Raw genomic sequence first — 24285 nt, forward strand, 5'->3', positions numbered from 1 at the left:
CCATAGTTCAGAAGGAATTACTAAATAAGTAGCATATATGACACTTGTTCATAACAAAAGCTCTTTGTCATTAGGATACGATTGAAAAAGAATTCTCATGCAACTAAGGTAGTAAAGAATGGATTGCATTTTAGAAATACTTTATCTAAAATTTTAAGAAGGCTGTACCCTTAAGTGGTTTGATTTCAGTTAGCTATAAAATTGGTTTACCTAAAAAAAATTTATTTCATAATGATGTGAGATAAGTGAAATAATACTTTAACTCCCCATTCTTTACATAATAGTTCTTGAATTTATCCCTTGTAAAAACGTCTTGAATGTTTATATGTCCAACATTGTGCTGAGTAATGCAGCATAGTTTAATATAGTAAAAAAGCCTTACTATTAAGAGAAAATTTGGCAAATATGGCAGGGAGTGTGCATGGTGGTTGACAGCACAAGTTTTGGAGACAAGGTTCTTGTCTAGGATCTACCACTAGCCAAGTGGCAGCTTTAGACAAGTTGCTTGACCTCTCTAGGATTGCATGGGGTAAGTATTTAAATTAGCTTGTAGGATTGTTCTAAGGATTAAAAGAACCAAAGCGTGTAAGGCACTCAGCATAGTTACGGGTATTTAATATACATTCAGTGAGTAGTACTTATTATTAGTATGGTTATTTCGTCATTCTTATTATGTTCTCCTCTAAAGTAAGAGATCATTTTGTCAAGTGAAGAATCACTTAGGGGACTGTTAAAATAAATTTTTGCAAGTTGATGTGATCTGAACTGGGATGATGACTGTGGGGAGGAAGATAATTGAACAGAAGTAAAAAATATTTAGAAGGTAGAATCAACTGGACTTACTGATTGAATGGGAAAAGTGAAGAAAAGGAAAATAGCCATTAGTTCTAATTGTCTGTCCCCCAAACAGGAAACAAAGACAACAATTAGATCTCATTATCTGTCCCCCAAAGAGGAAACACCAAAAATGGCTTTGGGTGGCAGAAGCCTGTGCAAATGCTATTTAACTCATTATTCACGGGATATTCATTAAATAATTGCTAAATGTTTTATATAGAAAACAAAAAATTACTGTTCATTTTTAAAGTCAAATAATTTTGTTTTAAAGGAGACCCATTTATTAATGTTCTATTTACTGTTAGACAATCTGTGTTTAGCAAATCATTGTTGTGTGTGTGATATTCTGAGCCCACTATTGACAAGAAATGCCCTTTGAATTATTTTTCCATGAGTGGTACTGAGCTCATCTATTTCTTTCTACTAAGCCTCTGGTATAGCCAAACCAGCATTTCTCAAGTGGTTAGGCAGGACCTAAGCATGGGGAGAATTTTTTCAAAATAATTTCAATTTTTATTTTAAATTCAGGGAGTATGTTTGCAGGTTTGTTATATGCGTATGTTGCATGATGCTGAGGTTTAGATACAATTGATCCTGACACCCAGGTAGTGAGCATAGTATCCAATAGTTAGTTTTTTAACCTTGCTTCCCTCCTCCCTCCCAACTCTAGTAGTCCCCAGTGTCTATTGTTGCCATTTTTATGTCCATAAGTACCCAATGTTTAGCTCCCACCTGTAAGTCAGAATATCTGGTACTTTGTTTTCTGTGTTAATTTTCTTAGGATAATGGCATCCAGCTGCATCCATGTTGCTTCAAAGGACATGATTGTATTCCATTTTATGGCTATGTAGTATTCTATGGTATATACATAACACATATTCTTTACCCAGTTCACTGTTAATGGGCACCTCAGTTGATTCCATGTCTTTGTTATTGTGAACATATGCTATGATGAACATATGCGTTTATCTTTTTAGTCGAATGATTTATTTTCTTTTGGATATATGCCCAACAATGGGATTGCTGGGTCAAATGGTAGATCGTTTTAAGGTCTTTGAGATATTGCCAAACTGCTTTCCATAGTGGCTGAACTAATTTACGTTCCCACCAGCAGTGTATAACGTTCCCTTTTCTGCCAACCTTGCCAGCATCTGCTGTTTTTGGACTTCTTAATAATAGCCATTCTTGCTAATGTGAGATGGTGTCTCATTGTGGTTTTGATTTGCATTTTCTTCATGTTTGTTGGCTGCTTGTATGTCTTCTGTTGAGAAGTGTCTGTCCATGTCTTTTGCCCACTTTTTTTTTTTGAGATGGAGTCTTGCTCTGTCACCCAAGATGGAGTGCAGTGGCTTGATCTAGGCTCACTGCAAGCTCCACTTCCCAGGTTCACGCCATTCTCCTGCCTCAGCCTCCAGAGTAGCTGGGACTACAGGCACCTGCCACCACGACCGGCTAATTTTTTTTTAAATATTTTTAGTAGAGATGAGGTTTCACCGTGTTAGCCAGGATGGTCTCGACCTCCTGAGTTTGTGATCCGCCTGCCTTGGCCTCCCAAAGTGCTGGGATTACAGGCATGAGCCACCGCACCCAGCCTTGCCCACTTTTTAATGAGGTGATTTCTTTTTTGGATGTCGAATTGTTCAAGTTCCTTATAGATTCTGGTTTTAGATCCTTGTCAGATGTATAGTTCGTGACTATTTTCTCCCATTCTGTCTGTTGTCTGTTTACTTTGTCAATAATTTCTTTTGCCATGTAGAAGTTCTTTAGTTTAATTAAGTCCGGTTTTAGACCCTTGTCAGATGTATAGTTTGTGAATATTTTCTCCCATTCTGTCAGTTGTCTGTTTACTCTGTTGATAGTTTCTTTTGCTGTGTAGAAGCTCTTTAGTTTAATTAAGTCCCACATATCAATTTTTGTTTTTTGTTGCAATTGCTTTTGAAGACTTAGTCATAAATTCTTTCCCAAGGCTGATATCCAGAATGGTGTTCCTAGGTTTTCTATTTTTTTTTTTTTTGGATTCTTATAGTTTGAGGTTTTACATTTAAATCTTTAATCCATCTTGAGTTAATTTTTGTAGATAGTGATAGGTTGGGTTCCAATTCCATTCTTCTGCATATGGCTAGCATGCTATCCCAGCATCATTTATGGAATAGGGAGCCCTTTCAGGATAGGGAGAATTTAAGTTCACTCTTCATCTGCATTGCGTTCTAACGAGGCAGCCATGATACACTTCTCCTGTATTTTTACACATCAGCCTATTGACTTCAATATGGTTACCTGTAAGCCTGGTTTATATCTGTTTCATTAATTGAAAAATACAGATGTTTACATTTTTTTTTTAGATAGGATCTCACCTTGTCACTCAGGCTGGAGTGTAGTGGCACAATCTTGCCTCACTACAACCTCCGCCTCCCGGGTTCAAGCAATTCTTGTGTCTCAGCCTCCTGAGTAGCTCGGATTACAGGCATACATCCACACACAGCTAATTTTTGTATTTTTAGTACAGATGGGGTTTTGACATGTTAGTCAGGCTGGTCTCGAACTCCTGGCCTCAAGTGATCTGCCCACCTTGGCCTCCCAAAGTACTGTGATCACTTTACCACCAGGCCTGGCCCAGATATTGACATTTTATTTGTTTAATTCAGCTTTACTCGGTTATTAGTTACATATAGAAAAATTCGCCCTTTTCGTTCATACATAAACTTTAATGCCACCTGCTTCACAAAAATCAAGATGAACATAAAAATCACTCTCTGTGCTGAACCTTCCCAAAGACGTCCTCTCTAGAGGTGTTTTTCAAGGGGGACATTAGAATTACCTGCTCTGTGTTACTAATAAATTGCTAATATTGTTCCAAAATGATCTGTTTCATGTCTCTTTCTGCTCTGGACTGTATGCTTTTCTAGGACACCCATGGATGGGTACAATGCCTGACACACTACTTGCTTAATATATACTTGTCAAAATGAACTTGTACTCTTTTAGAAAAGTACTTTTTTATCAGCATTATTCAATCATAGTACTAATAAAACAAACTGCAAATCTTCCAACTGGAAGAAAACAAATCTGTAGACTTATTTTTAACTAAAATAAAGAATATGATTGTAATCCTGGGTTTACTAACCTGTTCCCCTGATTTGTAGTAATTTCTCTCAGTGTATACAGGGACATTGCCCTGAACTCATCCAAAGGGAAGGATCAAATGATGGTGCTTGTCATATCAAACGCCCCTAGAGATCAGTTGATACTTCAGTGCTAAGCTATGAGGTTATCTGCCTCTTGTCTTTTTTTTCTTTTCCAGCTGAGAGAAAAGTGGCAGTAATGAGTGTGGTCTGCTACTTCTGAAAACTCATCCTCTCACCTGGCATCAAGAAACCAGCCTTACTTCCTTTGAGCAAGAAGCCCCCTGAGGCTCTTTGTAAAGTGCTACGGGGTAACCCTAACTCTTAGAAGTCGATCTCTCTATTAAGCACCCCAGGGAATGAATTAGAGACTCAACTAGAAGGGACGGAACTCCTTTCTTTAAAATCTTGAAATCCCTAGATGAGACAAAGAAAGCTACTTTCTGTGTAGCTCTTCACATTCTAAGTTTATCCCTTGTAACAACCAAAAGGCTGGTGGACTCATACATAATAAATGTTTGACTCATACATAAATTTACGTTTATACATAAATAAAAGGTAATCTACAAAGTAAATACTATTTCATTTTTATAATCTTCCTAATTTGAGATTACCCCAGTTTAATAAAAAGCTGTAGAAAGCACATTTATAAACAAAATTTAATTTTAAAAATTAAGTCTTAGCTTAAAGTTTTATAAAATTAATGATAATAGCTAATATTCACAAAGTGCTTATTATGTGCCAGGCAATATGCTATAAGCTTTACTCGTATTAACTCACTTAATCTTAACTGTCGTCTTATGAAGTGAGCAATAACAATTATCTCCATTTTGCAGCTGAGGAAATCAAAACACAGAGAGGGTAAGGAATCTTCCAAGGTCACACAGCTAGGATGTGGCGGAGATTCAAACCCTTTCGGCTTGGCTCCCAAGGTAGTGCTATTAATCACTTTCCTGTGCTCCCTCTGGAAACCAAAGGTAAACTTCTGGATTGACATGTGAATAAAGAGAATACATAGTGTATTCATTTCAAACTAAACTGCAAAGCTGGGGATAATCAAAGCCAGGATGTACATACACATCTGAATAACAGTGTTCCTCTGGGAGCCATCTGGAGGACTCCCAAATAAAAACAGTTACCCTGCCACTGAAAACTAACCTCTTTCCTTTCCTGAAGCAAATGTATTACAGATCTAGAAGTTTCTAAACCAGAAAATTTTATGGGAAGAAATTATACAACAGAGCGAAAATACACGAGTTTTATATTATTCTTTATTGAGGCTTCATTTCCAAGGCAATAAAAACTGTTGGCAGTATAATTCTGAAATAACTAAAAGTAAAAATATCCCCCACCCAAAATGTAAATCAAGGTTTTCTAAACCCTGGGTTTAGAAAATCCGATGAAATTCAAGCTTCCACTCTACGTTCTAATTTATGTGGCGATTTCGGTCTCCAGTCTTCAGCTTTTTTCTTCATTTCAGTCTACCTCTGCATGCTTTAGTCTTTATAATATATCACACCTTTCCTTTTATAGGTGAAAATATGTTTTTTTTTTACGATACATAAAATATATCTAGTGGCTGGTAAAATATTTCAAATCACCTAGGAGATACATACTAACTTGAATGAGTTCTTGAATTCATCGGAAAGCAGAAGAAGTTCCATGGTCCTTTAGGTTTCCCTAATTGCTTCTTCTTGTTTTCTTTTCATGCCATAACACCAGTAGGAGAAAAAAATCAATCACAAGGGTCACCCTCAAAACACAATTACTGTAATTAGTAATAACTAGAATATGAAAACATGTTCCATGTTCCACTCTCCTAGATTTAGTTAAAAAAAAGAAAGTTTAGGCAAAGTTTTTTTTTTTTTTTGGCAGTAATGAAAAACAAAACAAAACAAACAAAAAACATTCCATTTAACAATAAGGTTGTGGGGGGTCCGGGAGTTCACACACAATTTGACTTTGCCAATGATACATTCAAGATCAGTAATATCTAAATTATTTGCCACTGATTAATTTCCTCAGCTTGGGCTATTCTCATTTCAGGTGAAAGAAGAAAGAAAACAACGACATGCAGAACCATAGCCTCATAAATAATAATGTTTGTAGTCTTCTCTCCTAAAAATAAGATTGATCCAAAGCTGATCTGGGTATCAGAAGGAAGCCTGTAGCTAGGTTGGTTCAATACCATTTGTCCTATATCTTTTTTGTTTATTTTTGATTTTGTTTTTTTTTGAGACAGGGTCTCACTCTGTCGCCCAGGCTGGAGTGCAGTGGTACAATCACAGCTCACTGCGGCCTGGATCCCCCAGGGTCAAGCAATCTTCCCACCTCAGGCTCCCAAGTAGCTGGGACTACAAGTGCATGCCACCATGCCTGGCTAATTTTTGTATTTTTTGTAGAAACAGGGGTCTCACAATGTTGCCCAGGCTGGTCTTGAACTCCTGAGCTGAAGTGATCTGCCTGCCTCAGCCTCCCAAAGTGCTGGGATTATAGGCATGAGTCACTGCACCTGGCCTGCCCTATTTCTTTATTATACTGTGTCACTTTAAAGCTTTTCTAAAAGTAATTGAGAAAGTTTCAATGACAATTAAAAACTACTAGTAAATTCTCTTTATGTGAAAAATTTTAGTTTCTCTCTTGAATGGTCTGACAGTATGTACATGCGGCCCTTCTGGAGTCTGATGAAATCAAAATAGTGACATCCCTCAATCAGCCCGTCAAGTGGAGATTTTGGAATCAAACAGAAACAGATACAGGCTTCTCTTTTTCCACCCCTTCTTCAGTGATGGCTATGTCTGGGTGAGGTAAAATGGAGGAGAAAGAATGCTATTCTGTATTTATATGATTTTTAATTGACAAATCATAACTGTATCACACTATGATTCGTATGTGTATATACATATAGAAAGTGGAGAGATTAAATCAAGCTAATTAACATATCTATCATCTCATTACTTCACATTTTTTGTGGTGAGGCACTTGAAATTTACTCTCTTTGTTAGAAGGGCAACTGAAAAAGTGGAAAAAGGCCAAAACTAACAGGTAACTGAAACCAATGTAGGTTTTTTTTTTTTTTTGAGACAGAGTCTTGCTTTATCACCCAGGCTGGAGTGCAGCAATGCAATCTCCACCTCCTGGGTTCAAGCAATTTTCCTGCCTCAGCCTCCCGAGTAGCTGGGATTACAGGCACATGCCACCATGCCCGGCTAATTTTTGTATTTTTAGTAGAGACGCGGTTTCATCATGTTGGCCAGGCTGGTCTTGAACTCCTGACCTCAAGCAATCCACCCGCTTTGGCCTCCCAAAATGCTGGGATTACAGGCATGAGCCACCGCGCCCTGCCGCCAATGTAGTTTTAAGATGTAATTAATTCCTGTCACAGCTCCCATTAATTCTTTATTATGTTCTGCACATATGCACGTCTGTGAATGGTTTTCAAGAAATCAGAAAAAGTTCTCCAAAATAAGCCTGCCCTCCTAGCAGAAGCAGGTCTCTGAGGGAACATCAGGCAAGAGCACAGATGGTTTGTAGATGAGTAGATGGTAAGCCACCTGCCATGTGAGGAGCTGGGCTGTCGCTGAGCCAATCCACAAACACAAGGGGTCAGTCTTCTGAAATCAGATGGGCCAAGTATCAGATTCACTTAGGTTTGAATTAGCATATTGAGATAATGGCTACGTTTGCATCCTGCTTCACATGTCGTTAGAGCCTAAGAGGCACTAGGCCTATGCAAGGAAGACCTAGACAGGTGAGGGACTCATGGATTTCAAAGGATATAATTCAGTAAGACTACATGAAACAAAATGAGAGAGAAGAGAAGGAATGGGCAAGGAAAGGAAGAGGAGGAAAGAAAAGAAAAATAAAATTTTCTAAGGTTATTTTTGAGCATTTGAAGCACGAATAAAATGCAATTTTTGACTTTATACAGCTATGCACATGAGGAGAGAAAGAAGCGACACGAAAAATTACCATCATGTACAAATGAAAAATCTTTCAAATTATCCATTTACATTTCACACAGGCTATGGTGCATCTCATATTAGAGGTACAATGCTTGTGCATAAAGATCTCCCTGAGGCCACATTCCAGAATTTTCCTTTCCTCCCCCAGTGACTAGCCTGAAGAACACTGCTGACACTCATTAAAATGACAACAAAGAAGGTTTTTTCCCCTTCATGAATAAAACACTCATCCAGAGTTAATTTTTATGATTTATAGCAAGGGAGGTCCATGCCAACCACAGAATTCAGGGCTGCCTGCAAATGTATTTATGATCTGTTTCAAAGTCAGTGTCTTTCTGAATTTCACTGTGGTTGCCTATATCTTATGCACTGTTTTCATGGGGGCAGCAAAGTGGGAGGATGCAGGATTGATGAAATTCATCTCTCAAGGCTGGGCGCCCTGGCTCATGCCCATAATCCCAGCACTTTTGAAGGACAAGGTGGGCGGATCACTTGAGGTCAGGAATTCAAGACCAGCCTGGGCAACATGGTGAAAACCCATCTCTACTAAAAGTACAAAAACTTAGCCAGGCATGGTGGCATGTGCCTGTAGTCCCAGCTACTAGGGAGGCTGAGGTGGGAGAATCACCTGAGCCCAGGATGTCAAGGATGCAGCTGGTCAAGATTGCGCCACTGCACTCTAGCCTGGGACACTGGAGGGAGATCCTGTCTCAAAAAGAAAAAAAAAAAAAGAAAATTCATCTCTCAGCTACAAAAGAATAAGGAGATTTCAAAATACATATATATATCTGTTTTGCCCCAAAAGTCATCTGAATTTTGTAAATTCTCAATGTTATATTTTAGTTTTAAAATTAAATTTCTCAATAAAACCATGATAAAATAATAAACTTAAGTTTGCATAAAAATTAAATGGACATAATTTTGCCACTATAATCTGATGCTTTTGGCAAAATTTTTGCTTTCATACAATCAGAACATAGTGAAAGCATTTATCTAGAAACATTTGACAGGAAAGTTCAAGCAAATTGGGGCATTTCCAGCAGCTTGGAGGGAAGCAGGGTACTCTGCTCTTAGGGCAATGCTAACCCTGACTGTGCAGAAGAGGTAATAGCATTCACTTAAAGGAATTCGACCATTTAGACTGGGCGTCTGCAACAATTCATATGGTAAAGCAAAAAAGTAGTTTTTAACACACTTTAGAGCTATGATTATGCATGGCTTGACAGATGTTTGCTGAGTGAATATTATTTTATTCTTTCCAATGGTATTTCATCAGTGCCATCAATGGTAGAATTCACCATTATTTTATGTGCCCTTAAGGAAAAACAAAATGCTGCTAATTAAACTACAATGCATCTAATTTTAGTGATGTGGGGAGGGGGAAGTATCTTAGAAACAATGTAACATAGTAAGACTGAAACCTACTTACTTTCAGATTCTGGGCTGTGATGCTTCTGCATAAGAATTTATCGGTTGGTGACAATGAGTACTAATGACCTGCAGCAAATCACACTATAGGACTCTCATTTCCTGACTCTGACATTTTTATTCAGGTTAAGCCAGGTTAAGCAATTCCAGAATATGTTATATGTTGTTGATAGAGCAACTCATATCCTTCTTAGCCTCACTGGAGAGCCTCCCAACGCTCTTACTCCAGTCTCTGAGCCCTGGTTCCCTTGCCCTATCACAATCCCTCCAGTGTATGTGTCCATACATACATTGTAAGATAACTTTCTTTTAACACAAAGAAAACACAAAGACAGCTCGGACCATAAACAATTTCTGGAGTGATTAGCACTCCTTACCTCGACACAAAGGGTGGGTGAGTAAGTACATGCTTGGTTGAAGGCAGGGTATGCTCTACTCCAAGCTCCATTTTCCTGTCCTGTCTCATTCCGCTTCTAACACATGCGAAGCTGCTTCTTAAAAGGCCCTTTTTGTGGCTTCTGTGATCTCATGTTCTCCTGGTTTTCCAGCTGTCTCACAATCATCATTGCTGATGTATTTAACACTGTGTTTTTTTTTAAAAATCTTTAATTCCTTTTTTTTTTTTTTAGACAAGGTCTAGCTTTGTCACCCAGGCTGGAGTGCAGTGGTACAATCTTGGTTCACTGCAACCTCTGCCTCCCAGGTTCAAGCGATTCTCCTGCCTCAGCCTCCTGAGTAGCTGGGATCACGAGTCATGTGCCACCATGCTCAGCTAATTTTTGTATTTTTAGTAGAGACAGGTTTTCGCCATGTTGGCCAGGCTGGTCTCAAACTCCTGAGTGAGAATCTCAGCCATGTTCAGGAGTTAAAGGTGCCCAGTTCCTCTAAAAGTGGGAGTGTAAGAAGAAGCCCAAAATAGAGGCTTGGTTGAAAGGTTTTTTGTTGTTGTTGGTGGTGGTTTTGTTTTTTAAATACAGGGTCTTGCTCTATCACCCAGGCTGGAGTGCAGTGGCATGATCTTGGCTCACTGCAACCTCCACCACCTGGGTTAAAGCGATTCTCCCACCTCAGCCTCCCTAGTAGCTGGGACTGCAGGTATGCGTCACCACGCCCAGCTATTTTTTGTATTTTTAGTAGAGATGTGGTTTTGCCATGTTGGCCAGGCTGGTCTCGAACTCCTGGGCCCAAGCGATGTGCCCACCTTGGCCTCCCAAAGTGTTGGGATCACAGGCGTGAGCCACTGTGCCCAGCCTGGTTGAAAGTTTTCATAGGAGTAGTCAGGACCTATGTCTCTTTCTCCATCTTTTGAAATTAGGCATAACCCCTCTCCATTCTATCAGCAGAGATGAAATTTACTTGTAAAGAGGTTGAGCTAGTGAGGCTCTGAACTTGGTGATGGAGGAAAATGAGATTGAGTTGACATATTAAATACAAGGAGGTTGCATGAAAATCTACTTGGTAACTGTGAGATCCCTGCCATCCTTCTTCTCCTGCTCAACTCCCAGAACAGAGGCAGGCAGCATAATACTCCTCAGGTAGGATATTAGAGGAGTTATCTTTCAGGAAACTAACCAGAGACACATATAGCTCTCCCCCAAAGAAGCATTAGCCCCCAACTGGGCTACTGTGAAACAGATGGTCAACAAGCCCCACCTATGCACAGAGAGCATTTTAGTGCCTCAATCTTAAATATGAACACATAGCCAAGGATTATCAGACAATTAAGGGATGTTTCTGACATGAATTACAGAGACCCAAAGCAAAGAAAGAGGAAAAAAAGGGAATCTGAAAGAAAAAGAAACAATGCAAAGAGAAGAAAACTATTAAAACATCATAATTTTCACAGATAAAAGAAAAATATTATACTCATTAAATAGGAACAGGAATCAATAAAAGGGAACTTTAAGATAATTAGAAAATGTTCTTGGAAATTTTATAAAAGTGTCTGAAATGAAAGACGAAGTTGAAAATATCTATCAAATTTGAGGGAATCTGCCAGAAGAATTTAACAAAAAGATGAAAAATGGTGAGAAAAAGGTTCAACATCCAAGTAACAGACATTCTAGAGAGAAAGAAAAGCAAGAATGTTGGTGAAGAAATTATCAAAGAAATAATACAGGAAACTCTCCAAGAGCTGAAGAACATGAGTCTCCAGATCAAAAAGACCCATAGGATACCCAGCTCCTTGAATAACAAAAGATCCTCACCGAAGCATATTATGATGAAATTTCACAAAACAAAAGTTTCCAGAGGGGGAACAAAAACAAACAGTTCACATGGAAAGCACCAAGTCTTCAGGAGCATTCATTTTGTCAACAGGAACACAGAAGCAAAAAGAAACATTCCAAGAAAAAATTCTTTCTAATCTAGATTTCTACACTTAGCCAAAATATTCAGCATGAGGAGAAAATGAAGACAATTTCAGACATACAAGACCTTCTATGTATCTTTCAAGTATGCCTTTTCTGGAGGCTTCCGAAGAAAGCATTCCACCAAAATGAAGATGGAGAATGAGAAAGACATTGGACCCAGGAATCAGAAAATCCCATACTGGAGGAAGGTGAAAAGATTTCTTAGAATGATGTGAATGTAAGGCGTTTAACAACAATCTAACCAGTTCAGAGTGCATTAGAGCTTAAGGAAAGATGTCTTCAAAAAAAACTGGAACTGACAGATTTTTTGGCATGTATGAATGTATACAGAAAATATTCACAACTCTGTTGGTTTGGGGATAAATTTGGGATATGCATTAATAGATAACAAGAAAATTAATAGAAAATAAGATTAATAGGCTGGGCTTGATGGCTCACATCTGTAATCCCAGCAGTTTGGGAGGCCGAGGCAGGTGGATCGCTTCAGTCCAGGAGTTCAAGACTAGATTGGGCAATGTGGCGAAACCCCGTCTATACTAAAAATACAAAAATTGGCTGGGCATGGTGGCGCATGCCTGTAATCCCAGCTACTCAGGAGGCTGAGGCAGGAGAATTGCTTGAATTTAGGAGACAGAGGTTGCACTAAGCCAAGAACACACCACTGCACTCCAGCCTGGCCGACAGAGTGAGACTCTGCTCAAAAAAAGAAAAAAAAAAAGATTAATAGACATTAATAGAAAATAAGAAAAACAAAATTAGAATTACTAATTCTTGAGAAAACAAAAAGTTGTGCAAAAAAATATAACAAGCTATAAATAAATTTACATTGTCAAAATAAACATTGAATATTAAATCAAAAATAGTGATTTTGGGAGAATTGATAAAGGAGAAACATGTGTATAAGAGAGAGGGATTAGATATGAATGTTAAATTTTCACTTCTGTAGTGGAAAAGCAATAGATCTGATACTTTTAATATACTGAGAAACAGCAGTATAAACAGTTAAAAGAACTAAAGTGCTATTCCTGAGAAAGACAAATCTAGAGTAGAGATGGATTAGGGAATGAGTTTTTCCATTAAAAGTCTTGTAGCAATACAATGTTTTAAATGATGTGTAAGTGTTCCTTTGATATACACAAAAACTTAGATTTTAAGAAGATTCCATGGGGCTGTGATTTCAGCCCACGTGGAGGCACCAGTCACGTCTTGAGATCCAGTGCCGTTAAACCTTGACTTAAACCACACTTAAAAAAAAAAAAGGAAGAAGAAGAAACTAAGGCTTGAGGAACCACAGCATTGCCTCCAATAAGTGGAGGAATTCCCAAAACCTAAGCCATTCTAGGACAGTATCCATCAGGCCACACATAACAGATGTGTGTGTTGGTTTTGACATTAGATGAAGATGTGTAGGAAATATTTAATAGTAATGTGGAAGAGCTTGAGTAAACAAATGTTGATATGGTTCAATGTGATGTATGCTCATTAGCTAACAGAATGTACAAATCATTTGATACGGTATTACGAATCCTTCGTTTAGGACCAAAAATAATTAAGAGTCAGATATGGCTTTTCTGAACACCGCATTGGAAATGGCAAGAATATTTTTTACACAAATCCTCAGCTAGAGCATATATTCAAAAGAAAGCTGCAGGATGAAAAATCAAAAGAGATATTGTTGCAGAACTGTGATATGACGTGTTAGCAACATACAAATTTCATAAAAAAGACATCAGTGGACATTGAAGTGGACCTAATTTGTTGTTGTTACTGTTTTTTAAAAAACCTTCAAAGACAAAAGTAGCTTAAAACTTAAATTAAATTAAAAAATTTATTTACTAAAAAAAAGATGTTACAAGTTATAGATTTTTTTCCAGGGGCATATTTTTGAAAAGTCATTTTCTTTTAGAGATACATACTGAAGTATTTATAAATGAAATCATATGGTATCTGGGATTTGCTTCAAAATAATATGGATGGATAGGGGGTAGGGTTAGAGATCAAACAGCATTGGTCATGATTTGATGATTTTTAATTACTGGGATTCACACTATCCTATGTACTTCTGGATGTATATAAAATTTAAAAAAAAGGTATCAAAAAAAGGTGCCATCCAAATAATTGAGAATCATCACAGGTATGCTAGGTATTTTTTTACAGCCAAGCAAGGCTATAATAATTAGCACCTGAATTGGTTTATAACAAAAGTTAGAGGTAAATCTATTGCTCCTTAATAGCTTTGGAAGACTATGAAACAACAATGAAAAGGAATTTGGTATCTAACCCATATCATTTCCATAACTGACTTAGTTCTCTTAGGGTCTCTTTGAATACTCTAGTCTGGAGAGGCCCCAGTATGCTGTTAGGACATAGTCTTTTTTTTTCTTTTCTTTTCTTTTCTTTTCTTTTTTTGGAGACAGGTCTCGCTCTGTCGCCCTGGCTGGAGTGCAGTGCCACAATCTTGGCTCATTGCAACCTCTGCCTCCTGGGTTCAAGTGATTCTCTCACCTCAGCCTCCCGAGTAGCTGGGATTACAGGCATATGCCACCATACCAGGCTAATTTTTATATTTTTAGTAGAGATCAGGTTTCACCATGTTGACCAGACAGGTCTTGAACTCCTGGCCTCAAGTGATCCACCCACCACAGCCTCCCAAAGTGCAGGGATTACAGGTGTGAGCCACTGTACCTGGCAGAAGCATCTTTAAAATAATTATTTATTGAGTTTTTCCTTAGAGGTATAAAATAGTATATGACAATGACATCTTAGATTCAGTAAAATATGGTAGACGAGTTGAGCAGAAAAAAGTAACAATTAAAACATGGCACACTCTAACAATGCTTCCTAATTTCATAAATGTTAAAATGAAGGAAAAAAATTTTCTCTTGGAATGGATGAAATGCAGTATTTATTTTCCTGAAAAGTATCCTTTCTTATCTCAACACTTCATCTCTGTACTAAATCAATTTTAAAATTAGCATAGCCATGGAATTACATCTACCCTCCCTTTAAGTTTGCCAGTAGTATCCCCACCTCCTCCTACTTGTCCTCATAGCACTAGTTCGAAAATACCAGTTTTGTATGTCTTTCCTTCTGGCCAATGCCAAGCAAGATGCCTTATTCCATAAATACTCAGAGAATGAAAAAGCATTTCCTTTTGTGCCTTTCTCAGTGCTGTGTGCTCAATAGGTCCCACGTAAAAATGGACTCGCACCCTGTTTATCACTGCAAGAAACACAATCTAGCTCTGCCAACTTAAGCAGAAATGGAATTTGTTCTGAAGGCAACACACAACATCTCCAGGTGGGCTAGAGAACTGAGTATGGAGGCTATGTAGCCAAAAATAACACTTGAAATGCTGACCCAGAACTGGCCCAGTAAAGACACCTCTACTGCCACCACCAGGCACAGACTGGAGTGGCCCCACTGACGATCCAGCACTGGTCAAGGGGCACTGCCGACTGGAAAATCTGCCACTGGGGCAGAGTTTGGATCATGGGCGCAGGCCCAGGTGCAAGGAGGTTTGGGGAAAGGAAGCATCTGGCATTTTCAGCTCCTAGAGTGGGGAGTGGGCTCTGTGATGGTGAATTCTCTGTGTCTACTTGACTGGTCAAAGAGTGCCCAGATTAAACATTATTTCTGGGTGCACCTATGAGGGTGTTTCTGAATGAGATAAGCATTTGAATTGGTGTCCTCAGTAAGTCATTTCCCCTTCCCAGTGTGGGTGGGCATTGTCAATCCATTGAGGGCCTGAATAGAACAAAAAGGCAGAAGAAAGAAGAATTCACCTGCTTTTGCCTCCTGCTTGCTTGCTAAGCTGGGGCATTAGTCTTTTCTTGCCCTTGGACTGGAATTACACCACCAGCTTTCCTGGGTCTCTAATTTGCAGACAGCAGATTGTAGGACTTCTCAGCCTCCATAGTCAAGTAAGTCAATTCCTCATAATAAGTCTCTTAATATAAATATATCTCCTTTTTTCTGGAGAACCTTCACTAATACAACCCTCAACATGGAAAAGAGATTCAGATGGCATTGTTGAAAAAGAATGATAGTTGTCTACTGTATGCTATAAACAAATACTTTGAAAAGTCAAAACACAGTGCAGAGTAATGACAGAGTACACGTAGAGTACACTCAGAACAAACACATGTTCATCTTCCATCGTTGTCTAATTTGATTAGGTGTGCTGTGCAATTTTATTTTTAGGACTTGGACACAAGCCTATTTTATGGCTACTCAAAATACATATCATCATTTTGAACTAGAATTTCAAGTACGATCTTAGATAATTAAAGAATACCTGGATACAGGCTGTTTAATTTAACCTGGTGCTAGTTACAGAGCAGATGCACCTATTTTTAGTTAGACTGATTAATTACCTAGGGAATAACTAACACATGGAAAAGAATAAGATCATACATTCATTATAAGTCAAAGAAATGATGTACAATAGTTATCTATCACATACATGCTACTAAGCTGAATTAGACATTGGCAGATTCGTGGATAAGTGCCTGGGAGCTCAATTTAAACTGCAGGATAAGATTTAGGAGATGTTTTTAAGGTCATCAGAATCAATGTCCTACCCAATAAAAGCATTCTCTCTCTCTGATAGGTGGCCCAAAATGCATCACTTTCAGTACAGTATGTTATATTTTTTGTTTCTGACCTTCTTAGATCTGGGCTCTATTTATCTGTGAATCCAACCAAAGTATAGCATTAATTTCTTCTGTACTGTTTGCTAATGCTCAAGTGAACTAAAACTATTTTTTGAAAACCAAACCGTTGGTAAACTAGGACTTCTACACTATGTCCTTAGCAAGTGATTTTAGAACCTAAATGAACTTCACATCCATCCTTTTAAAATATAATCTTAGTTCCAGTGCTTGCTCTGGGCTAAGAGATTTCAAATTTAATCTAGATTGTCATCCAAATTCTCTATTGCTTTGAGCTTTGCATTATGATCTATGTACATCTGAGTCCTTGATAAAATTGTAGAAATGTCATGGTCAAATAAAGAGCTATAAGGTAGACCAAGAGAAACCAGCTTCTATGTTGGCTTCCATACCTATGAACATTCTTTGGATGTAGCTGATCAACCCAGCTACAACATTACATTCCAGACCTCATTTCTGCCTCTCGCCCATAAAGATTACTCAATATTCTAGTTGATAAATGTGTGCTAGAGGGATTGTGTATATATAAAAATTTGATAATTCTGCCTCTATTTTAAATACTCCAGGTTATCTACAGTTTAAAGGAATAGTAGAGGAAATTTTTGGTACAGCATAAAACTCTCTAGTGAAGCAAAAACTATAACTCAACCCATCTGTTTCATAAGCCTTGATTTTAATATATTGGATTCACATATTGGGCCACATATACATTATCCATGAGACAGAATATGAAAGTCAAAATTCTATGTAAAGTATTTTAATAAAGGCTTTTTAAAATTATGACTAATGATGTACATAATAGGCATTTTAATTTAAATAGCTTTGATAAATGTTTACCATTTTAAGAGAATGTACAATTGAATTTCTCAACTAAAAGCAATTATTTAAGTTTTTGCTCATTTAAGTGGATTACAAAGCAAAGGAAATCTGAAATTAACATGTCAGTGTTTATGGAATATGGAATCTTCAGAAAATCTGGCTTCCAAATTCTGAAGAGCGGAATATTCCTATTCTTTTAAAGGAAAAACTAAGAAATGTACAGTAAATTCATTCCAAAGATTGATTCACATTTTAAATATTTATAATGCCAACTAGTAAAGTAAAAAAGATCTAGGGAGCAGAGTTTCTGATGTCACTGATGATATCTGTTAAGCCAAAAAACAGCTGAGATAAATAGTTAGTTTCATTATGAATGAAAACTTCAAAACGTATGGTAGCCTTTCACCAACTACCTGTACACACACACACAAAAAAAAAAAAAAATAGAAAGGAGAGTTATAACAGCTGAAATGAGCTCTTATAACCAGCATTCTAATTACCCAAGTCCTAATCCCAATAATTAAAATGGAAACATTTAAAAGTTATGTAAAGACTTTTGAATCTGCAGTTATTGGCTTGCATGAGACTGATTTTTTAAAGAGGCTTAATGAGCTCTCCTTAGGCATTTGCCACAATTATTTTGCTTCACACCAAAAAAGCAAAAAAATCAAATTGTGAATTATTTTGATGGCATCTTAAATATCATATAGAGTACCCAGACATTGTACAAATCATCTACTTTCATTGAGAATAAAGTTACTCATCCCTTGGAACCACAGCAACACTTAGAGTTTATTTTATAGATACTGAGATTAGGGTTGGCACAATATTTTTTTTAATGTGCATATCTTCCATTTTACAGCATAGAAACTGATATGAAACATGACTTGCTTATGGTCAGCATAAGTGAGTTGGAAGGTTAAAAGCTCCCAGGATGAAAGAACATACTGTCTTCAGAATCTTTAAATTCAGAGTATCCACTGAGGACTTAGAATATAAAATGTAAATTGGGCACACAATTTCAGTTAAGGTTCTCTCTGGGTGATATTCCACATAAACTGTCATTGAGGATTACTGCAGTAAGCCTTTCTTTAATAAGCCATGTTCATGTGAACCCTTGCTGAAAACAAAACCTATGGTCTAATTGCCTTGAAATTTTAGCAACATCAGTACATTCTTGATCATATTTTTTTTCTCATATACTATCAGAATTACAAGGCAGAATGTGTTTGGCAAACATTGCAAAGAGGAACAGTAGAAAAACCTGAAGTAGAACTGTTTTCTGCTCTGTTGAAAGGATAATCATTTGAGAAGAAACACCCTAATGAGCTACTTAGTTCTAAGTTTTAGTATAGGGTAATTTTTATAATTTTAAGACCTTATTATAAAATTTGAAGTGGAAATTTAACCACACATATGGACACTCAAACGCATGAGGCTCTTCTGAAGGATGGTTCCAAAAAAAAAAAAAAAAAAAAACAGATTTGTTGACAGAAGGGCAATCTAGAACGACATTCTACTATCAGTTGCTGGAGTTTGCAAATTGGAATCTTCAAGAAATGAGGAACTGTTCTCTACATGGACTGCAGTGGTTTGATCATCAACTTCCCTGGAAATTTACCATGTTATTCAATAATGAAAGTAGCTTCTGGGTCTCCAAAGACACACATGTATGTGGTGTGCTAGTTTTTTGGAATTAACTGCATTTGGAACATTCCGACTAGGCCCTCTGCGGTACTACAAGCATATAGCCATTTTCACGTAGTGCTATATCTGTAAAATGTACACTCTTTCCATCATCAGAATCTAGTTTTTTAAAGATAGCTGGATCAAATCAGAAATGATCTCAATTTAATTTCTTTTCCTACTTGAAGCAACAGATTTGCTAAAACCAAGACATCTGCTTATCTTATTTCAGACATTTGTGCCAAGAAGCAACTGACTATTGATCGGCATCTCAAATATTATATTTAATTATCTACTTTTATATAAATGTAGTAAAACATTTAAATGATATATTCCAGTATTGTGTGATGACAACTTTTTACCTGAGGAGACCAGGATGGTAACAGAATAGTAAACTAGCACTTAGGGTATGAGTCAAGAGCAGATCAATTGCTATTTTAAATGCACTGAGGTCCATTCACCGAAGTACCATTTGCCAATTCCTGCACTTGTCCCTTTTCAGCTCTCTCTTCCATTCCCATTGGCAACTATTTAAAATCTTTCTTTCAGAATCCCCCTCTCTTCCCTCATTCTCAGCAGGCCACTCTGTCCTCTCACTGAGGCTATCAGATCAAATCCTTCAACTTCCAGCACCACTCTACTATCTATTAACACAGAGATTTTTTTTTTTTCTAATTTTCGCCCAGGATAAGATCTCGCTCTCTTATTCAAGGCCAGCCCTGTCAAAACTGCTAGGCATCTCACTCCCTGACTACAGCTGCCCAGCATAATTCAGTGCCTCTCCTAGGCTCCTACAGTAGACACGCCCCTCCACCACCACCATAAACACACACTACTGGCACAGCAAGTCCCAGAACTTATGATGCAGATCCCTCCCCCTGCCCCATTTCCCCTCGTCATCTTTGCATCCTTGGCACCTTCCACTAAGCCTAGCAAGCAGAGATACCCAACCAATATGTGTTGAAGTGAAACTGTTCACTTCTAAGCATGAGTTATTTTCAAAAGCTTGAACCAGAACTGAGCTTGTCCCAGATTGTCCGCAGAACAGCATATGACTTCTGCTCCACTTTATTTTTTCAACCCATAAATGACCCAAAAAGGAGGAATGAAACATTTCCAGTAACTAGGGTTGCCAGAAAAATACAGGCTGCCCAGTTAAAACTGAATTTAGGATAAACAACTAATAATATTTTGTAGTATAAGTTCGTACCAAATATTACATGGGACATAGGTAAAAACAATAATTCACTGTTTATCTGAAATTCAAATTTAACTGGGCAGCCCACATTTTTATTTGCTAAATCTGGAAACCCTAACAGTACTTTGTTAAAAATTCTCAGAGGACTCGGAGAACACTTCCTTTAAGGCACCTGGGGATTTGTATGCAAGCTCCGCAAACTTCTCAATCATCCAGATTTCATGTCTGTTAATGCAACTGGGTTTCTTTCTGAACATCTCAGTAACATGCTCTAAGAAATGCTGCTTAATTTATTATATGACATTTTCACTTATTTTGTCAGTTTCATAGAATTTTTCTTATAATACAGTTTATCAAAGATTTTACAAAGAATGCTGTAATTTTGCTTATGATCTCTTGGAAAGCTAACATTTATAGAGTTATAGAGCCTCAGTTAAGTCCTGGCTGCAAGTATTAATTTTTGAAATTTTCATATTTTCAATTAAATCAGCAGAATGCAAAAAGAGAAATAAATAAATCTTTGATTTGGAGATTTATTTTCTTCATTAATCAAGCACAGCAATACATAGTATCCTCACTAACAGGCTTGCAGAAGCAGCCTGGCAGGCGGAGGTGGAGTCTGTGATGTAACTGCAGTAGGTCTTTGTTGGAAAAGCCTTCCCTAAATCTAAAACATCTGTAAATTGAAGCACTTCAGCTTCACTGTGTATGGCCTGGCAAGATTAAAGAGTTGCTTCTTTCAGCATCTTGTACTGGAGGCTTAAAATTTTGTTCCACAGAGGAATTCCTTATAGGTCCTTATGAAGATTACGTATCTATCTCACCAAAGCTGGGAGAAAAGCAGGCTTTTTCTGCAAAAGAGGACCATTTCGAGTACTGATTGCTGTGTGTGCTGGTTTACTGGTAAATGGTGGTGATGCAATGGAAGTTATAACCCAAAGTATAGGAAAACTGCCCTACAGCCTGTTCCAGTCCTCAACGTTCCCTACGTTAATGGGTTCTTCTTTCAGTGTTCTTGACAGTGATGTCTTACAGAGAAGACATTTATTTCTTCTTCCTATGAAAAAGATTAAGATGAGAGAAATACCTCCCAATGTAGATACAAGAGTGTGCCTTTGGCAAAATACCAACTAAACTGACCTCAGAGAAAACTTTTGGGGGAGGGAATGACTAAGTCTGGTGTAACTACGTGTTGTCATAATAGGTTAATGAATTAAGACATTTATCCCAATACAAGCATACTACCTGCTTTCCACCATATTGGCAGCACCAGTTAAGGACGGTTGTCAAGCTACGGGCACAACACGTATACATTGCAGAGATGCAGAACAATGCCTGGATGCCTGCCCAAAATTGATCTCTCCAAATGACAGACTCAATTGATAGTACAAATCTACGGCCCACTGGCGGTTAGCAGCGTCTTTTTCCTAGTTGGTGGGGGAAAGGGATGAAATGTGGAAAGCTCAGGGCACTGTGCAGAGCAGAAAGGCTGACAAACATATTCATTAAACTTGATCTGAAGCAAGTGAGCCCGTGAGGTCGTTCCTGAAATATTCATAAGCTGTGTTACCGGACTCGCCGCTTAGAGGTTGAGCAGAAACACTGAGTCAGAACAGCCCGCACCCACACTTGGAAAAAAAAAAAAAGCACCCACAACAGCTCACCCCACCACCACACTCCACTGCTCTGCTTTTAACAGCCCCGTCAGCTGTCAGCTGTCACTCCCCACTCGGCTGTCCAATTCTACCTGCCCAGGAAAGAGATGCTCTAATATTGAAGTGCGGAGTTGCCCAGCAGTTGGAGGAGGCGCAGCGCAACAACCCAGCCGACCGCTCCTCCCAGCTCGCTGCGCGGAGGACCCCACAGTCCGGCGGCCCCGCAGCCCGGCTGCCTTGCTCCTCCCTGGAGACCGAAGCCCACAAGGCAAGGGGTTCCCAGGGACCCAGACCAGCCCCTCGCCCCAGCCAGGCCGCCCTTGTCCCGCCTTCCATTTTGGCTTTGCCTGGGATCCCTTCCCCGAGCCCTCGGCGTTAGGTCGCTAGGCGACCTACGCCCGGGCGGAGATGCAAACAGCCTCTCGCGCCGACCTGCAGCCTCTCGGGTGTTAATTGGGAGGACAGAATAGAAAGGGAAATCACAGTCCTGGGTGACCCTGGAGCCCCTGCACCGAGGTAGAGTGCATTTTCATTCACGTTCCCTCTCTGCCCCCGATGCTTAGCATTTCTGCTGCCTCCCAGGCACAGCGCAGCTCGCGTGATGTCTCGCGTCCTCGTCGCACCTCTCTCCTCCCCAAGTGCATTCGCCCCTAGTCCCTAGGCTCCTCTGGGGTCGCCAATCACCTGGACTCTGGCGGCGGCAGGCTCAGCAGCTCCCGGCGCGCGGCGGCGTGGTCTTCATCTCTGCCTTCCCCAGGCGCTCCGGCTACGCTCTCCGCGGCGGCGATCGACGCGCTCGGTCCCGGGCGCCGAAGCTGGACAGGGGCGGCAGCGGCTGCCGCACTGGCTGCGGGCGCGGAAGGGGCGGGGGCGGGGCAGGAATCTGGGTCGCGTGGAGCGGAGCAAGCCGGGATGCACCCGGGGCGGCTGGCGGCGGAGAGGCGACCGAGAGCAGCGGGGGAGGGCGTGCAGAGGCTTCCCTGGGAGCACGAAGCGGGCGGCTACTGAGCATGCCCAGTCCGGGAGCCGGGGGCGCGGGCGCGGTGCTGGGGGAGGGAGCGCGGCCCCCAGTGCCGGAGTCTGGGGGGAAAGGGTTAAATCTGCGGACCCCGCTGCTGTGGGAGGTGGCTGGTGTGGCCCAGTTTAATTGCTCCCGGGTGGACTCGCTGGAGGATCCCACGACAGGAAGATGGTGAACCTGAGATGACCTGTCAATGGGATTCCCAGACAGTCCCGGGCAAGGTGTGTTCCCCGGATAATTGTCCAGAAGTCAAACTTTGTTTTAGTTCAGCTCCAACCTCCCCCATCTCACCGTGCACCCAGTGACTCTCCCAATCCTGATCCCCACCCCTCACCTGCCTTCCCGGGCCTGCAGAACCCTACCCCTCACCCCCACCGGCAGCCCCCGCCTTTCCCACTCCTAGCCCAGTCGGGTCAGATTCTCAAAGAGCCAGCTCTTTAATTAGGTGTAATTGAGAGATCGTGTCAATCCTGCCAGGTCCGTATCTGCATTTCAACAAGGGCTTTAGAAACAATACCGTAACCCCGGGGTTAATTATAACAGAATGAATTATAGACACCCTGGTCTGGGGCTGTTTGGGGGAACATTGCTTCCTGGGGCCCCAGAAGCCACTTCACACACACACACACACATACACACACACACACACACACACACACACACACACAGAGAGAGAGAGAAAGAGAGAGAGAGAGAGAAAGAGAGAGAGAGAGAGAGAGAGAGAGAGAGAGACCTGTGCCTTCAGGATTGCATTTCATGTTTGATGAAGAACGTTTTCTCCATAGCTAATCCAAAAAGTCTCTTTAATGAGGCCGCATGGGGTTGGGGAAAGACCAAATGAGCTTAGAGGTCGGCGCTTATTTTAGTTTCATTCATCACTCCAAGCCGGTTACCTGGCCGTCCTGCGCCTCTGTTTCCTCACCTGTAAAACAAAGGGTGGTAATGCCTACCTCTGTGGGCTGTTGTGAGGATTACTTGGGCAGCTGGCGGCGCACAGCAGCCCGGATACCAAAGCATCTGCCTGTCCCCGCAGTGGATGTTCCCTGAATAAAAGTCTCTGAAGGTTCCGTCCCCACTATTCCGTCTTTATAAAAAAGTTGGGTTAGTGATAATCCTTAAATGCTGAACATTTATCTTATTTCCTCTTCACATTAAATGACCTTAAAGCCTTGACCTGTCTGATTTTTTTTTTTTTATCATTGTTAAAAGCATTAGCCACTATTTACTTTTCTTTCTTTTCAGGGAGATATGAAGGATACCTCCCTGAATAAACGTCTTGGAAAAAGATAGACCTTTGGAGGGAAAAGCTTCTCGGGAGAGATTCATTAGGGATAGATTAATCCACCTGACAAAAGAATTTCACTCCATAGTCTTTTAAAAGTAATTTACTTGCATGTCTCTGTGGTCCTTGTTTCACAACTATTGCATGAAGTAATGTATGCTTGTATGGAAGGAAATTTACTTCCCACGCATACTGTTGACTATTTAAGTATCAGCGTTCAAAAGATA

The 24285-nt window shown here is 39.7% G+C and overlaps 2 protein-coding genes across 3 annotated transcripts in view; one reads left to right on the top strand and one right to left on the bottom strand.

Annotated features, from left to right (window-relative positions):
• The window catches only part of ELMOD1 (ELMO domain containing 1), a 76543-nt gene extending 53703 nt beyond the window's left edge, over positions 1 to 22840 (bottom strand). For both annotated transcript variants that reach the window (XM_003253085.3, XM_012495882.2), the window contains exon 1: positions 22440 to 22840. The gene's annotated coding sequence lies outside the window, so the exon portion shown is untranslated. The remainder of the gene's footprint in view (positions 1 to 22439) is intronic.
• Positions 21467 to 24059, top strand: LOC115838551 (translation initiation factor IF-2-like). Its single transcript, XM_030828703.1, has 4 exons — positions 21467 to 21509; positions 21800 to 22129; positions 22410 to 22997; positions 24019 to 24059. Exons 1-3 carry the CDS (start codon positions 21467 to 21469, stop codon positions 22949 to 22951), a joined length of 915 nt encoding a protein of 304 aa, XP_030684563.1. The 3' UTR covers positions 22952 to 22997; positions 24019 to 24059.
• Positions 24060 to 24285: the final 226 nt, after the last annotated feature.

This window comes from Nomascus leucogenys, chromosome 15 (genome assembly GCF_006542625.1).
Source record: "Nomascus leucogenys isolate Asia chromosome 15, Asia_NLE_v1, whole genome shotgun sequence".
Taxonomy (NCBI): domain Eukaryota; kingdom Metazoa; phylum Chordata; class Mammalia; order Primates; family Hylobatidae; genus Nomascus; species Nomascus leucogenys.

Coding starts and splice junctions, on each gene's coding strand:
- LOC115838551 (XM_030828703.1), top strand. CDS start 21,467: ATGACAGACTCAATTGATAGTACAAATCTACGGCCCACTGGCG. Junction 21,510..21,799: donor AAATCTACGGCCCACTGGCG/GTTAGCAGCGTC, acceptor TGCTTTTAACAG/CCCCGTCAGCTGTCAGCTGT. Junction 22,130..22,409: donor CCCTTCCCCGAGCCCTCGGC/GTTAGGTCGCTA, acceptor ATTCGCCCCTAG/TCCCTAGGCTCCTCTGGGGT.